Source organism: Taudactylus pleione, unplaced genomic scaffold (genome assembly GCF_031769625.1).
Source record: "Taudactylus pleione unplaced genomic scaffold, aTauple2 ptg000225l, whole genome shotgun sequence".
Taxonomy (NCBI): Eukaryota; Metazoa; Chordata; class Amphibia; order Anura; family Myobatrachidae; genus Taudactylus; species Taudactylus pleione.
In genome coordinates this window covers 6,335,173-6,352,836 of record NW_028284627.1, presented here as the reverse complement: position 1 = coordinate 6,352,836, position 17,664 = coordinate 6,335,173, and the positions used below count along the sequence as shown (strand labels likewise).

At 38.3% G+C, this 17,664-nt stretch overlaps 1 protein-coding gene across 1 annotated transcript in view; it reads right to left on the bottom strand.

Moving 5' to 3' along the window:
- Window positions 1-9,283: 9,283 nt before the first annotated feature.
- TSPAN9 (tetraspanin 9) overlaps window positions 9,284-17,664 on the bottom strand; it is a 178,693-nt gene continuing 170,312 nt past the window's right edge. The window contains exon 7 of the mRNA XM_088478915.1: window positions 9,284-17,433. Within this exon, the coding sequence (XP_088335041.1) occupies window positions 17,362-17,433 (72 nt within the window). The 3' untranslated portion in view covers window positions 9,284-17,361. The remainder of the gene's footprint in view (window positions 17,434-17,664) is intronic.

Here is a 17,664-nt window from a genome sequence, read left to right as displayed (position 1 = left end):
CAGATAATTTCATTTTATTTAATTCTTGGATTGTGCAATGTATAATTGTTTTATTGCTGTTCAATAAAAAGATATTTAAAAAAAAATAAATAAAACTGGAGTAGGTGATCTAACGCATGACCCTGGGAGGATATTTTATCAAAATTTGTATAACTCTAACCACAACTCTGTTCCATCTTCCGCTTCAAACAAAGATATCGATTCTTTTCTGGCGAAGTGTCATCTTCCTAACTTAAGTCGTTCTAAGGTCGCTCAATTAAGCTCAGATATTTCTATAGAAGAGTTGGAGGAGACATTAAAATCTCAAAAATCTCAAAAATCTGGTAAAGCCCCTGGTCCAGACGGCTTCTCCCTACTGTATTATAAGAAATTTAAATCTGTTTCATTGCCCCATTTGCGCAGACTTTTCAATGGGTTTCTTAAGGTTTAGACACTATCTTCTCGTAATTTGGAGGCTAGAATTGTTGTTATACATAAACCTGGGAAGTTGTTCTCCAAAATTTTAGCGACTAGGCTTGGTGAGGTACTACCACAGCTTGTCCGCCCTGATCAGGTAGGTGACAAGACCGGGATAATACAAGGAGAACAGTTGATCTTATCCATATTATAAATAGAAGAAAGATGCCTTCTCTGCTTCTTTTACCAGATGCGAGAAGGCATTTGATAAAATCTTATGGCCTTTTATGTTTGCTACTCTTCGAGGGTTTAGTCTGGGAGGAAACCTTCTGAGAGGTATACAGATTTTATACTCTAACCCGACAGCGAGGGTTCAAGTGAATTGTAGGGATTCTGATCTCTTTGGAATTAATAATGGCACCAGGCAGGGCTGTCCCCTTTAATCTTTGCCTTAACTATAGAACCTCTTGCGTGTTTAATACGGTCTTCCCCTGATATTAAAGGGATTCAAGTTGGTGAGAGGGAATATAAATTGTTACTCTTCATGGACAACGTATTACTTACACTTTCCTCCCCTCACATCTCTATCCCCATCCTTTTTCAAACTTTATCTTCTTACTCTACCCTTGCTGGATACCGAATTAATTATTCTAAATCTGAGGCCCTCCCATTACATGTATCCTCTGACACCCATCAACTATTAGAACACAATTTTCAATTTGCTTGGTGTTCCAAAAAGATAAAATACCTTGCGATTTATATTACTAACTCTTACAGTTCGCTATACAAGGAAAATTTCCCATCTCTCTTTACTAATGTGGAATCTGATCTTAAAACTTGGCGGGGTCAGATAATTTATTGGTTTGGCAGGAAGACTGCAGTTAAAATGAATGTGTTGCCCAGAATTATTTATTTTATGCAGACTATATCAGTAAGAATTCCTAGTGAGGTTTTGAGTCGGGTGCAAGGGGCAATAATTAAATTTGTCTGGCTAGGTAAGCCGTGTAGAGTGAAATTCTCTACTCTTATAAGGAGTTCCCTAGACGGTGGACGCGGTCTCCCTGATGTGCGAAAGTATTATTTTGCTACTCATTTAGGTCAAGCACACACCTCGTTTACACCTACAAGCAATTTACCGTGGGTACAGATTGAAACTGCTGAATCCTCATTGTATTCTCTGTCCTCTATTCTCACTCCCTCTATTCCTAAACAGAGTGGACTGGGGCTTGGTCCAAATAACTAAACTGACTCGTTGTATGGCTTTTATGCACTAGGCGATTTGACCTGTCATCCTATCCATCCCCCCTGACTCCCATTTGGAATAACCCAGATTTTCTTCCTGGATTATATACCAATCGGTCACACTCGTGGTTTAATTTACCATCATGTCCAAGGTTTCTGTATGATTTTATACAGGGCACTACCTGGTATTCATTGGAGGATCTGGTACAAAAATATAAAATTTCTCGCCCAATTCTCTATGAATACTTCCAAATTAGGTCATTTCTTAATTCTCCCCCTAAGGATTTTATTTGTAGACCATTTACGCCTTTTGAGAGGCTTTGTTACTATATACCTACTAGACAGGGTATTATTTCCATTTTATATCGCTTACTCTGCTCCTCAGTTTCTGCAAATACACTTTCCCATGAAGTGGCGTGGGAAAATGATTGGGGTCCTCCACCTGGTGAGGAATCATGGGAAATTATTAGAAGTAATGTGGCAAAATCTTCCATCTCCACCCTGATAAAAGAAAATTCTTATAAAATCTATATGAGATGGTACTTGGTTCCCACTAGATTGCGTAAGCTTTCCCATCCTCTTCCCAATTGTGCTGGTGGAATTGTGGTCAGCGGGGTGATTTTATACATATTTGGTGGTCGTGTCCCAAAATTATTCATTACTGGAATGAGATAAAATCCTTATTAAACAATGTACTTCATATCTCAGTCCCTTTAAGCCCATGGACTGCCCTATTGGGACTACCTGTATCTGGGCTAAACTCCCTCTCAAAAAAACTGGTTCTTCAAATATTACATGCTGCAAGGTGTACATTGGCCAAGTCTTGGAAACAACCATCCGCGCCCGCATTACATTTAGTGCATTCCAAGATATGGTTTATTGCTAATATGGAGAAACTCACTTTTGCTCTTAGGGATCAGTCTGATAAATTTAATAACATTTGGGGCCCATGGTTTAATTATTCAACTACTACTCTCCCTAGGATTTGATACATTGTCTATCTAAATACTATATTTTAGAAACGCTATGGTGGTATTATGTGTATAGGATGGGTTCTAATACGATATTGTTATATGCTGGCCTCTCCTTCCCCCTTGTTTTGTTTTTTTCCTTGCTTTTTTTTTAAGGTGTATATTTATGTTGTTTACTATGCTGTGGATATGACCTCAATTTTATTGATGTTCTTCATATCTTTCAAAATTTGATGTCGATGTCATTGTATTCTCCTTTTTTCTGAATACAAAAATTATGGTTAAAAAAAAAAAAAACACTTGGTGCATCTTTATGGCCCTCCGAAATACCAGACCCAATACGAAAAACGAATTTTTCATGAAAAAGAAATAAATTTTGAACGAAATTTCAGCGGTTGTTTTTCGCCAAAGTATGCAACTTACCAAAAAAGATTTAGCTAAAGTATCATTAGGGGGGCTGTCCAAAGGGACAGAAATCCCCACAATTTTACCCAAAAATAGGGATATTGCACATTTTTACCCTTTTCTCAAAATGGAGAAAAGTTTTCTCCATTTTTCCATGAAAAATCAGATATAAATTATCGCCGATGTGATAATATCACCAAAAAATCGGCGATACTATCGTCGGTGCAATAATATCACCACTAATTAAGTTGGAATTTTTTAAATGCTATCAATATTTATATTTAATTTACTAATCATGAAATTTGGAAGTTAGGGGCCTGGATCTAGATGTGACCACCTTCCTGTTCTTCCAAATTCAATATGTGACGTTTCCATCTAATGGCTTTTTAAGGCTGGCACTAGTGTTACACTTTGGGAGGATACCAGGATAATTTTGAGTTCTTTTTGCCCTGCCAGACAACTGGTCTTCCTGAAAGACAGTCTTATTCCTCACACTTTGCTTTCCAAGTACCTTGACATGTGTCATATAGATAACCTAATAATGAAAAAGTGAACGGCAGACGCACCCTTTTATTATAGAAAAATGCACCCAGCACACAATAATAGTGACAATACCAGGGGTTTTACCATACAGTACAATGAATGAAATACTCCTATACCGCAGTGTCTTTGTCCCATCACATCAATGCGCTAGGATATTATGCTATGCTCTTCACTCCATAACTATGTGGTATGGATTAAGGGCCTGATTCAGTAATCGCACACAATATGCTAATGCCTGCCACAGCTCAGCCAGCATAGAGACACCCACTGCTAATTTCTCACATCCGTAATACCTCGCAGTCCTGCGTATATATTAGTACGAAGCACATCGGCCCGTCAAGCACAATTACAGAAGGTCTGACCAGTCACAGAAGCTGCAAGTCTCGTTGCATGCAGTGAATACTCAAGTTGCATATGTAATTGCAGCGTACGCATGTGTGTGTGTATATATATATATATATATATATATTTATATATATTGTATATATATATATAGTTGAACCTATATTATCGTGGAATCCTAAGACACACCATCTTCTGACCAATGAACCTATTAAATACACATTTAGGTTTATATTGAATTGAAAATAGTTCATCTCTCCACAACGTACTCATTTCTATATTGTGGATGTGCAGCAAAAATGCCTCATTTTATTATTTTTTCTATCCTTGACTTACATTGACTTGATGGCTACAATGTAAGTACTTGGTGATGATAAAACAACTGTGCATCTAATAAAACATAAATAAACTATATCTAGCCAATGTAAAAAAACATTCAGCAGTTTCAGGTGTTGAGAGGTATCTAATGCGTTTCATTGCTGCTAGGCAATTTCTTCAAAGAGCAAAGTATCCTTGGGGTGCAACTGATTGATCTTAAATACAGTAGCTGAAAAGGTGCAAACATGTTTTAATATTGATCTTAGAGCATATGTAACAAGAAAAGGCATTGTGAATAACTTCATCTATACATAGTATAACATAAAGTCCCTGGTAGGCGCCTGTCTGTTCGGGCTAATCTCGAGAACCACTGGACAGATTTTGATGCAGTTTTCACTATTGTATAGAGCATTTGTGGAGGAAGGTTTAGGTGTATGACACATTAATGTATGTTTAAAGGGAGCCGAACAGTGACGATTTTAGTGAAGCAAGTCCATTAAAAAATGGACCTCCGGGAGCTATCTTGGTTTACGCTACCTAAATCAGTAAAGATTTATCACAGCGATGGACATGATTTTATACCAACTAGACATTGATACGTATTATCTGGTTCCTCCAGAAAAACGATTCTTTCATTTCAAACGAGTCCAATTTCCATTAAAAATCTGCTTTGGCATGGCAATATACAGTATAAAGCACAGGGACAGACACTTAACATGGCTGGAGTTGACCTAAAGGGAGACTGTTTTTCTCAAGAACAACTTTACGTGGCCCTTTTGCGTTTCACGTGAAAACTAAATCTTTCTGTGTTGATGTCAGGAGGGAAAATAACTAATGTCATCTACAAGCCAATCTTGCTGTATAAGACCTGTCGAAGCCGGATAATTGGCTGAGACAGGATCAGTTTAAAATCAGATTTGCGCGACGCCATCTTGCAAATGGCGACAAGACTCCATCTTAGAAATAGGTCAAACAGCGCCATTTTGTCAAATCCACATACCGGTAGTACAAAAAAACACAACGTTAAATTGCTAATTAATAACAATTCAAGACTTTTAACAATCTTCCCCAAACACATACCGACAGTGTTCAACATACATAAAAATGACTTTCCAACACATTAAAATCACCACAGACTTAAATATGAACAGTGCAAAATAGTAGCAAATTAGTGGTGTTTTCCCTGCATTCACATTAACACATACACACAATGTTAAACAGTGCACAACGCAAAATAGCTAATGATTAACATAAGAACACTTTTATTAATCCTTCTCAAAATCATACTGTCAGTAGTCAAAACACCCAAGGATAACATTCCAGCACACTGCAACACTTACACAACGCTAGTTAGCGCTGTTCTCCCCGCACTCTCAGCAAAACACCTAGCCGCGAGGTTAACACAAATCTCATAGCGCAGAGAGTGTAATATAGTTAAACTGTACTGTGCATCTGAAACGCATTAGTACACTTTATACAATCCCTACACAACCAATACTGACTTAGTCCCACACACTCAAAGATACCTTTTCAGCCTAGCGCTGCTCGCTAAGTACCCCACAGACTCCCAGACACACAACGCTATTTAGCGTTGTTTTCCCTTGCATACATACACTTAAAGCAATAGTTCCGTAGCGCAAAAGGGTTATTATTACGTGATTCATTCACAATGCCAGCATGTAAAGAAATGACTGTTTTCTGCAACTAAGGTTAAGTACATGGTAAGCAAACCGTGTCTGGTGTTGTACTGATCCACTGTGTCTCCACAGATTTCCGGTACCATCGGTGAGAAGATCGGAACAGACGTCTGCAAACTATGGACTATAGAGAGTTAAAACATTAAAATGTACTCTGTAATGTTAGCAGCTTAGATTTGCATGCAGCGGGAAAAAGGATACAAAGGGCGGTTGGAGGCCGTTGTGTCCATTTGAAATTGTCCAATAAATGATCCTGTAACCAAGACACCTTTAAGAAGAACCAATGGAATCATGCCAAACTTACCTATTGTATTTCCAATCCCTGAAAGAGTATATATGTACGCTCTCTGACCCCAGTCTGGAGTCTTCTTGCTAATGCTGTTGACGGAGGTTTCTTGCTGATGCCGGTATCTGGACCCAGAGCGCGTGTGTATGTAACAACTGTACCTTGGGGCTGTATGATTTATTTGCGCTAATTGTCTTAGATAACAGCGTGTAACCATCTGTTTTATATGTTGAATAATAACTTTTTGTGCTGTGGAAACACAGCACAAGGTATGAAGGCATTTATTTACTGTGCGACTCATTACACTAAATTGCGACAATTCTAGAAGGTATAGGCAGGATTTAGAAGGTATAGGAAGGATTTAGAAGGTATAGGCAGGATCGTACAGAGGTTTTAATTAGGTATCGATAGACCTCTGTTAAAAAAGGACTATCACCATAAATTCAAAATTGCTCCCATGCGAAGCCAGGGCTGTGAGCTAGTAGAAAATTATTTAAAAAATTTATAAAAAGTACTCAAAAGCAAGTACTATAGAATAATAATGAATGAACATGAATTAAAACAGCATAATGTGTTCTCTTAATTATTAGGGGTCTGGATCAAGTAATCAGAATGATATAGCTCATTCACCAGAGACATTTTGTTAGTCACATTTTTGTGTAGTAACTTACTTAGAATTTACATTACAGTACTTTCCGAAAAACAAGAAAAAGGAGGCATAATGATCTCACAGTAATATATATAAGCCAGAAAAATATGCAAATATTAGATGACGAGGCTACGCTAGCAACACTTACCTGGGGTTTGTAATTGGTCGGAATAGGCGTGGGAGGCTGAAGAGAAGAATTGGGAGGCGTGGTTGAACCTGGGTGGCTTGAGCCAGGATTTCCTCATGTGTTACTGTGAGGAGATCGATGAACTGTAGAGGATGATGGGCCCGAACGCGGGGACAGTAATTTAAATGTCTTTATTAAACAGCAGGTTGGAGTGAGAACTGAAGATGATGATACTTGAAAGATGAGCGGAATCGGATTTGGCCCAATGATGCTGGATTATTGAGTAGAGCCAGTATGAGACCAATGTTGATTAGATGAAGAACTGGTTCTTCAACTCACCAAGGGGCAGCAGAGAGCAGTGGCATAACTAGGGTTTTCAGAGCCCAGGGCAAGATGAAAAACGGCACCCCCCCCCCAACAAACACACACCAGTAAATGTAAATGTGCATGTAAAACATGGGCGTGGCCACATCCCGGAAGGGGCATGGCCACTGGAAATGGGGCATGCCAACATGACATTCCACCCATTTCTCATCACTCTGTGAACATTCCTTTCCATATACACCCTACCTATATGGTGGTTTCTCACAATAATGGAACCTCTGAAGAATGTATCCTCCTTGGGAAGATGACGTCTTCAGTCGGTATTCACTATTCATGTGGGTCACATTGTCCTGAAGATGCCTGTTTGTGTAGGAATATTAACAAGGTCATCATCATACAACGGTTCTACCAGACTCGTGCTCCCTGTGTAACTTCCTGCCATAGCGTTTCTCAGCCACACCATCTCTCCCTTGCATCTCTCAGCCACACCATCATCTCCCCCCTGCGTCGTCTCTCAGCACACCATCATCTCCCCCCTGCGTCGTCTCTCAGTACACCATTATCTCCCTCCTTGCGTCATTGTCCCCTTCATTCTATGTCTCTGTGTGTGTCTCTTATCCCCTTCATTCTATGTCTGTGTGTCTTTGGGGCCCATTAATCATTGCATATTTGCAGCTTAATCTCTGAAACACCAGTTTTTGGGGGTTGACCGCAAATATTAGGTTTCTCCTAGATGTATGAAGGAGAGACCACAGCAGGTACCTGCTACGATGGCGTTAGCTGCTGTAGCCTATGGGCTACACTGCGCATAATTAGCCAGCAGAGGGTTCCCCAGACAATGGCGGCCATGCATGTGCAGTCCATGGTACTGTACATGCCCAGCAACCCCGAGAGCACTCCGGGTACATCACAGGGATGGGCTGCTTTTGGAGCCCCTGTCCCTGCATGTGCCAGATGGTACATTCAGGTATACTAGCAGGTGGGTGGCGATGGGTGCGGGGCCTGATGTTTCATGCCCAGATCGCAGTGCAAATGTGATCATTAATAAATGGGCCCCTCAGTGTGTCTCTCCCCCCATTCAGTCTATGTCTCTGTGTGTGTGTGTCCTCAGTCTATAGGTCTCTCTGTGTGTGTGTCCCCTCAGTCTATATATCTCTGTGTCTTGCCTTAATTTGTGTCTATGTCTTGGTCTCTGCCGGGTCTCCCCCCTTCTACTTACCTTCAGCCGGGAGTCCGGAGCCGGCGGGGATGGTGAGGCCAGGCAGCGCGGCAGCAGTCTGAAACTCTGGGTCCACGGAGCATGACGCTGGCATCACGGTTACGCTCCCGGCAGCAGCCCTAATAGTGGACGCTGCTGTACTGCAGTAATGCCACCGAGCACCACGGGCCTTGCTCGGCGGCACAATGGGGACGGGTGGTTGCGGAGGAATGGTGGCAGACAGGCGATCAGAGCAGGTACGATGCACTGTCGGCGGCGCCCCCGTTTGCTGGGCCTGCCACGGCGTCCAGTGCACGTGCCCCACTCGACACCCCCCTGGTTACGCCACTGGCAGAGAGCCATCTCCATGCTCAGTGATAGGTCACTGAGCGGACTGGGCAGGAGCACCACAGACAGATTTCAGTACTAGCCGGGAGTGATGTGCAGCGTGAGTGAACCTCAGTGCTATCTGGAAATGATGCACAGCACGAGCGGACCACAGCGCTAGCCTGGACAGACACCAGCGAGGTAAGAAGGTCCAGGGCATGACAGCATCTGCCAACTGTCCAAGGTGTGAAACAAGTAGCCAGTACCAGGATGCAGTATAATGACAAACAGATTTGTCGGGTGTCCAGAATTTGTACACAGATAATCGTAGAGCGCTATTTTTCTTTCCTTTCGAAGTAACAAAATAAATGAACTTTATATTAATGTGAAACACTTTTCAGAAAACAAATTGCTTGTACAATAAGACAGTCAGGGTACGAGACATTGTTTATAGCACATAGTTTATTTTTATCTATCATTATTACTAATACAAAATAATTTGTACAAAGGCTAAAGTAAGTATTGCATAGAAGGGGGTACACAGAAGTGAAACGAAAACCTGGATGGAATGGCATATTGGGATTCTAATATCTATCACATCAAAATGTTTTAATTTTGCAGGTTGTACAAAAATATCTCCACCTTTTATACAATGATTAAAACATATTACCAAGTTAAGGAACAAAGAGAGTAGTGTGTAACCAAGCTGTATTGCATTGATTTGACAGGATCTTTAAAATGACAAAGAGAGAAAATTTTAAGAAAACAGCCCAGAACATGATTACCTGTATGATACATCGTATGAGATATGTTGAACGCATTTAAATGCATTTAAACTTTCACAGTGCTAAACATTGCATATGTGGTGTTTATCCCCTGGGCTTCAAGTCAGTTTTTTAAACTAGTCTTTTTGTTAAGTGAAGTTGTACACAAACGAGTGACGTTGATGACTAAATTCTTTTCAAACAAAAATCGCAATTGTTTTTACGCGAGAAATTTTAGCTTCAATCAATATTTCAATTTAAAATAATTTACAACAACATGTTAAACAATTCAATACCTTAATAATGCTTAGTTTTAATATTTACTTGCACGATTATGTTGCATTACTATAGTGGCCATACACCATACAATTATCTTTCCAATCATCCTACTAGTTGGCTGGTTGGAACGAAAATCTGGGTAGGTCAGGGGCTTTAAAAGATAGCTGCATCCAACATTAAAAATGTAGTTTAGGAGCTCAATTAAACCCTGACAACCACTGAGCAAAGATTGTGAATACAAAATCTTTTTTTCATATTCGTCCATTGAACTCTACCCAAAACTATTTTTTTTTACTTTTGGGCTAAGCTTCATTTTATAATTTACTTGTTTTTTTTTACCTAAAGGATGATGGATATAATTACGATTTATATTGTAGTGTAAAACTTAAACATTTATAATAAATAAGTTGTAAAATATTAGCAAAACACTGCTTTCTTATATAGGAAAATATCACCTCCAGCAGAGGATGAGCTATCAAAATGGCTTAATATATTAGAAAGAATACATGCATAGCATGATGAGAAGCACAAACAATGCATAAGGTGTTAATAGGAGAAAAAGAAAAAGCTCATTAAAAATTATAACAATAAAATAAAATCAATACAGTTGATCACATGCCCTAATAATAATACTTAAAAAAAGAGAAGAAAATTAATTGCACGTCTCTGCCTGCTGTACTATATGCAAAAGTTATCACCATTAGATGATTTGAACTTTTTGCAAATAAAACTCACCTTATACCCTTTCCCCTAATAAAGACAAATTTACACGGTAAGTAATGTCAATAAAAATATACAACATAGTGACCTTAATGTTAATTTCACCACTCATAAAAACCTCCAAACATTGGTCAATGTGAATTTGTGACAGTTTGGTAAGCTATGGTAAACTGTATAGTAGCCGCATCAATTTGGGCAATGGCCACACCCCCTGTCACCATTTTTCAGATTAAAACACCATTTTTTTGGTGTTGTTATGGAGATACCTCCCAACTTACCGCAACATCCTGACAGACAGCTAAAATAGGGACTGTCCCATCAAAATTTGGACTGTTGGGTGGTATGCTTATAGTATATAATATTGATAGTTATAAATGTGTTTAGAATATATGTAAGAATCCACTTAGCAATTTTCATTAATATAAGCATTAGTTGGTTTTCGGAAAGCAACACTATGTTATGGCAAAATCTAAAGCTTGGCCAACATATACCGGATTTGTTGTAAATTTACGTAAAGCTTGTACTGCTGTAGTGGGCAAAAAATTCTGTACAGTTAAAACACACAGCAGAAACTTTACTTTAAAAAATAAAAAGCGCAGGATTAATTTCGAACTGTATAATCAAAATACGTTTTAGAATGTTTCACTAAATAAAAATGGAGATGAATCTTGTGTTCCATAATCTGCCTTTTTCATATGACAGTACTAATCATAAGCAATGGAGCCCCATGGAGCCCCCAAATTGTATCCATAGTGAAATTGAAGATGGAGAACTGCTGGTGTATTGGTTCTCTCTTAAAACTCATCTTTATCTATGAATCTTGTCTAAGACAATTATAGTGTAAATACAAATGTTTGATGGTATGGTAGTACAAAGTTCACGTATCTCCTAAAAGAGCTTAGGGCGGTGACACACGGACGCTTTTTCCTCGCTGCAAAGGCGCTCCCAATCTGTCTTTTATCGAAACACTGAAAATGTACAGCGCTTCTAAATGTCATAGCTTAAGGAGCGCTAAAAAAAGCTGTGTGTGGCAGTAACTAGTGAAGATTTATCAAACCTTTGAGAGAGATACAGTGTAGAGAGAAAAAAGTACCAACCAATCAGCTCCTGTCATTTCTCAAACACAGCCTGTAAATGGCAGTTAGGAGCTGATTACTTGGTACTTTATCTCTCGCCACTCTGTCTCTCTCTAAGATACATCTCCCCCTGGGTGTGATCAAATATAACTAGTTTCAATCTGTGAGAATTTTTATTGAGCACATTGGATGTGTATCCAAAATTCTGCTGTCAGGGTGTAGTGCCCTCTATCTTTTACTCATAGAAATGTATTATTTTAATACATTTATTTACACATTATTTACACATTATTTTAATTTTGAGGAAATAGACTGTAAGCTTTAAATGTGGAATGACGATCTCCTATGTGACATCACCCAAGGTACAGAGGTCTGCGCTAGAGGCCCTCTCAGACTGAACCATCCACTGACTGATTATCTTTATCAAACATTTTAAAGACAACAAGTGGAGGTATTGCCCACAGCAACCAATCAGGTTATAGCTATCATTTATCTAGTACATTCTATAACATTATAACTAGAAGCTGATTGGATGCTATGGCATACACCTCCACTTGTCTTCTCTAGAAGATTTGATAAATATCTGCCTAGTAATTACTTTCTTGAAGATAGAGAACACTGTAGTTGCCAACCCGAAGTAATAACGCTGCTGTAAAATGCATTCAACGTGCCAACATTCTGATTTCAAGCATCTTAATGTATTTGTAATACTGTTCCTTTGGCAGTTGGTGCTATACTTGCATGAATCCATATTTTACGATTATTAACATTACAGAAATTAATGTATGTTACACCAAAAAAAAAAATACATTGACTTAATAATTTTATTCAAAAACATGCTAAAAAATGTCTGCAATTAAATGGCAGAAGCATTAAGACAGCCAATCCACCGTAAAAAGCAAAAGGTGCAATTTTAAAATAAAGTAGTGAAGTTTTTTTTTTTTTCTAAAAAATAAACTAACAGAGAAAAACAATGTATATATCACAAGATAAATATTATGGTTGGTTTTTGTGATTTTTATGATAGTATTCATTTATTACAGTACACTGTATCGGCAATAGTGTACCTTTTAATATCCTCATAGGCTTACATCAGAAAACTTAGACCTAACTAGGTGAACTTTGTGTTCCACTATAACAATTTATATATAATTAAACAAATTGAAACATTGTAAAAAAAAGAAAAAGTAAATAAATATTCTGTGCTACTACAGCAAAAATGTTGCAAAGCAATCTAGAAAAATAACCTCAAGGAATACCAATAGGTAAATTTACAATATTTTTTAAGAATATCTAGTATAAATACATCATTGTACAAAAACCAACCACAACGTACACTTAAGATGTAATCAAGTATCCTGCATAAACTTTTTAAAGGATGAATATTTTTGGTTGAAAAAATAATAATGATTGTTTTACTATATATATAATTTATTTTTTAATTTAGTATATGGCAAAGTTACCAAATAAAGAACTTCAGCTGTAGGTATAGCACATGCCTCATTTTATTGAAAAGGGCTGTCCAAGCACATATGGACATTTACTTTTCAAATAGGCTCTGTTTATTGTCAAAGTTATTTTGGTTGTACATTAAACTGGAAATAAACCTTATCTAAAGAATAAGGGAAGCTTCGATGCTCTGCAATGTGCCGCAGCGTTTCTTGGCTAGTATACGATACCCCAACATTGTTAACTTTTCTATACACAACTACAGCAATGTTGATGGACTCGTATGACGATGCTACTGGCCACAGAATACCTTCGCCCAACTGTTCCTGCAACCCTTCAAGGTCATCGCTTAAAACTGAATCTACCTCTTAAAACGAAGTTCAACTTGGAATAGATCCAGCTGCTTGGATAATTTACAGAGAGAGCAAGTGTTATTGTAACACACTGATTTAAAGAAATACAATTTGCCCCCATTTCAATGTCTTCACTGGATCAATCGGTCATATTAAATTGCTAAACTAAAGTTACCGCAGAGCATCCAATGGGACGATTCAATAAACGATGATGGGCAACGATGGATCAGGCGTACACACTATACGATGTGTACAATATATCGCTCTGCGCTGCGTCTGGACGATATATCGGATGATATATAGTATGGCGTGTGCCCAGCTTTAACGGAAAAGGGAGAGGTACTCTCAGGTAAAATAACATTTGCAATATCTGAAAATACAGTATTGTAGAAGACTCTATTGTGGGCAATGGTCAAGGAATTTACTGATCGAAAATCTTCATAGCAGCAGATATGCTTCCATCAGCGTTTCCATTTAGCAAATGAAAACCTGAATTTACGCCTGGTCCCAATTTTATTTATTAAAGTCAAAGTAAACTGGTGTTTCTTTCTTTTTTTTTTTAGGCATTTCTTACCATCTTGCCCATCAAAGAAACCATATAGTCATAATAAACAACAAAAACATTTCAATTCTCAACAAGCAGAACTTATTTGATTGCTGTTTTCTCTTGGTTTTAATCAAGTTATTTTATCTTAGATCAGCTTTAGAACCTCAGCAAATGTCACTGAAAAGGCATCAACTTGTCATCACCATAAGCATGGCTGCGATGGAGGTGGGATATAATTTTTTGGCACCTTAGGTAGCCTGGCTGGCATTGCTGGCATACTGAGAATACTGTAGCTGACCACAGCCAATGGGATTAGTGTTAAGGGGAAGTGACAATGAGAACTTAGGCTAATTAACAATTATCCGTATCTTCTCCATCGTGCAGAATTTTACCCACTGAAAAGTAAATTCATGCATGAAAGTGGTGAATCGTGTTTGTTTGCCTTTTTTTCAGATCATAATATTCTGGGTTACAAAAGGAATGCTAGAATAATTCATACAATGAGAGAATATGCCACTTTATCGCTCGCTTAAATGAAAAGAAACCGGGAGCTGGCAAATAAATAGGCCAAGTGTTTCCTAATGCAGTTAGTCATACTGTACTTCACGGTTAATTGTAGGACCATCCAAGTAGATTTGCAAAAGTCACTGTCCAGTCATCTTAATAAGTCATAATTATAAGTTCCCCACACAATAGTATCATTCTTCAAATCAAGATTAGTTGAGTTATTACAATTTGGGGTAGATGTTCTAAGCCTTGGAGAGAGATAAAGTGGAGAGAGAGAAAGTACCAACTAATCAGCTCCCAACTGTCATGTTACAAACTGTTTTAAAAATAAAATTTTGGAGCTAATTGCTTGGAACTTTATCTCTCTCCAAGGCTTAGTACATCTACCTCTTAGGGGCATATTCAATTAGCCGCGGGGTTATCCCCGCGACTAATTGCCGTCCTAAATCCCCGCAACGTGGGGAAAAGCTATTCAATTAAATAGCCTTTTCCCCGCGCCGTAAAGTCGGGAATGCGCGTAAACACATTGATTCATCGTAAATTGCGGAATCAATGTGTTTTTCCCCCGCGCGTGAGGCCGATTTGATTGTATTAATGAGGATTTTACCTCGCACCTCCAGGAGCTGCGAGGTAAAGTCCGGCTGCGGGGACTCGCACATGGGGTCTCAGGGACTCCCGCGCGAGGAATCCACGGCAATTGAATAAGACCGCCACGGCAATTAGTCACGGGGACAACCCAGCGGCTAACTGAATATGCCCCTTAGTCATTGTATTTAATTGACTGAGGGTTTTGATGGTTTGATAAGTGGTAATTGCATGGGTAGGAATTTACAGATGACATTCATTGGCAGCTATAGTACCTTGTAACAAGTTAACCACAAAATATATTTTATACATGGTCAAAATCATACACCAATGAAATCCAGTCATATCTTGATTTGCCTGTTTGAAACTGTTTACATAGCCATGTGACAGGAAAGTCCTCATAATACAGCAATTATCTCAACAGCTGAGATATGGTGCTTTCGAGCACATTACATTTTTACCTATAAAAATATATTTCATCATTTTTTTCTCCCAGGCTTTCACATCAGGATATGGCTCATTCTATATTGATGGGTTCTTACAAATGCAAGCAATGTCATCAGTACAGCTCGAGCAGGATGAATATATACATTATAAATGGCCTATTTCTTCTCATCTATTGGCGTGATTATGTAAAGCAGCAGCATGTAAGTAATGCCCACACCAGCGACCAAACCATGGGCATTGTAAAAAGCAGCATTCAAAACTAGAGGTATGTGCTGGAGTGTTTAGCAGGAATGTCCTTTTAAAAATTGTACATGGTTTAGTAAATGTGGTAGATGGAACATATAGGTGCAAAGATACTGTTGTTTGTCTATTTATCTGGTAACAGGATACAGCAACAATCCATAACAGCTGTTTTGCACTGGGTGCCTCAGTAATATCACTGGTTCCTGGTGAATGAATAGTGGTTTAGCCCACAAAATGGCTGCCTCAGTTACTTCACTGAATGGATAGGCAGTATTATTATAAGCACTGGTTGAGCCTACAAAATGGCTCCTTCTACCTTGCATACTTGACAGGTGCCCTTTATGTTCCTTACACATAGCTCTCCAATATAAAACTTCCTCAGACAAGTGTCAGAACTTATCATGTCTTCATATGGTACATTAGCTCCCTATATCAGGGATTGCTACAAACAGAAATGTATTTCCAACATTGCAAACATCATAGATAGTTATCCGTCCAGGTATGCTATAACTGTGGTTACATAAAAGCAAGACCTGCTTCATACAGTAAGTCCTTCTGGAATTTTAACTTGCACTGTTACAGTATCTCAAGCATAGAATACTTATTATGACAATCGGTATCCATGGTAATGCCTCTAATGGGAATATAAATATGTAAAAAATATAATATGGAACTTTAAAATAAAAAGAACAATAAATGCAAATGGATTGTTGCTTTAAAATGAGGTTAAATAATGGTATAACCTGAATCCAATGTTTCTGAGAAGAATTCAATATTGTCATTGTACCATTATATTGTGAAAAATAATATTGACGTACAGTATATGTATGAAGAGTTGGCTAGCTGAAGGTGACTTGGTTACCGTATACAATAAAAGAGGTTATCAACCATTATGTGTCAGCTCTGAATTTCACCAATGATGCCCATTTTAAGCCTCCTTTTTAAGCATCCTTTAAAGATTACACAGAATTTAGTTGTGTTGATTAAAAGAAAATCTGTGTAAAATAAATCAAAAAGAGGGAAAAAAGGGTAAAAGTTTTAAAACACATAAATGAAAACGCTAGTCCTAACCATAGTCTGTAACAAAAAACATTTCCGATAAGGTACAAAAAAGTTGCAGTAAGTTCCATGCAAACTGGCCCATATCACTGGTTTTGCAGCTGTGGGCTGGTTTTCAATGGCTTTATTAAGTCTTTCATTTTGTAGTGTTCTTGACCTTATTATAATTTTTTTTTTTCAAAATGTTCCAGAAGCATAAGCCTATCCGTCATGTATTGGTAAGAGTCTTAAGTATATTAGTATGCAAAGCTCTTTCTTTAGAGACGTTTAAGAAGAGTGTTAGAGCAGGCCGAGGAAGGAACTTGGGTTTGTGGATTTCCTTTCTTCTTTGGCAAATTAATAGTAGATGCAGTCTGCAAAAATGTAAGTCTGGTAACAAGATTCAGTTGCGAAGTATTGAATTGGAGTGAAGGTCAGACGGCGTTACTGTAACAATCATTAGGAGTCCTTGAGTCTTGACGCACTTCGTGGCCAAGCATGATTATGCCAATGTCCCATTGAAAATCTCTAGGCATCATATTTTTTACCAGTCCTGTGTATCTGCTGAAAGAGAGTCATGGAGAAGGCCATTCCGAGTATCTATAAATAAAAGACGACAAGTGGTATTATTCAACATTTATCCAGCAAGCTCTTTGATAAACACATTTAGCTTATAAGAGGGGATTATTTTACATATAATTACCATTTGCAGTGATACGCTGTCTCGTATCCAAGCCACAGAAAAATCTGTTCATCTGGTTACATGTTTACCATGGTTAAAAAAAGATGTGCCCATCAAAGGTGCACTCATTCCCCGAACACTTGGATTTA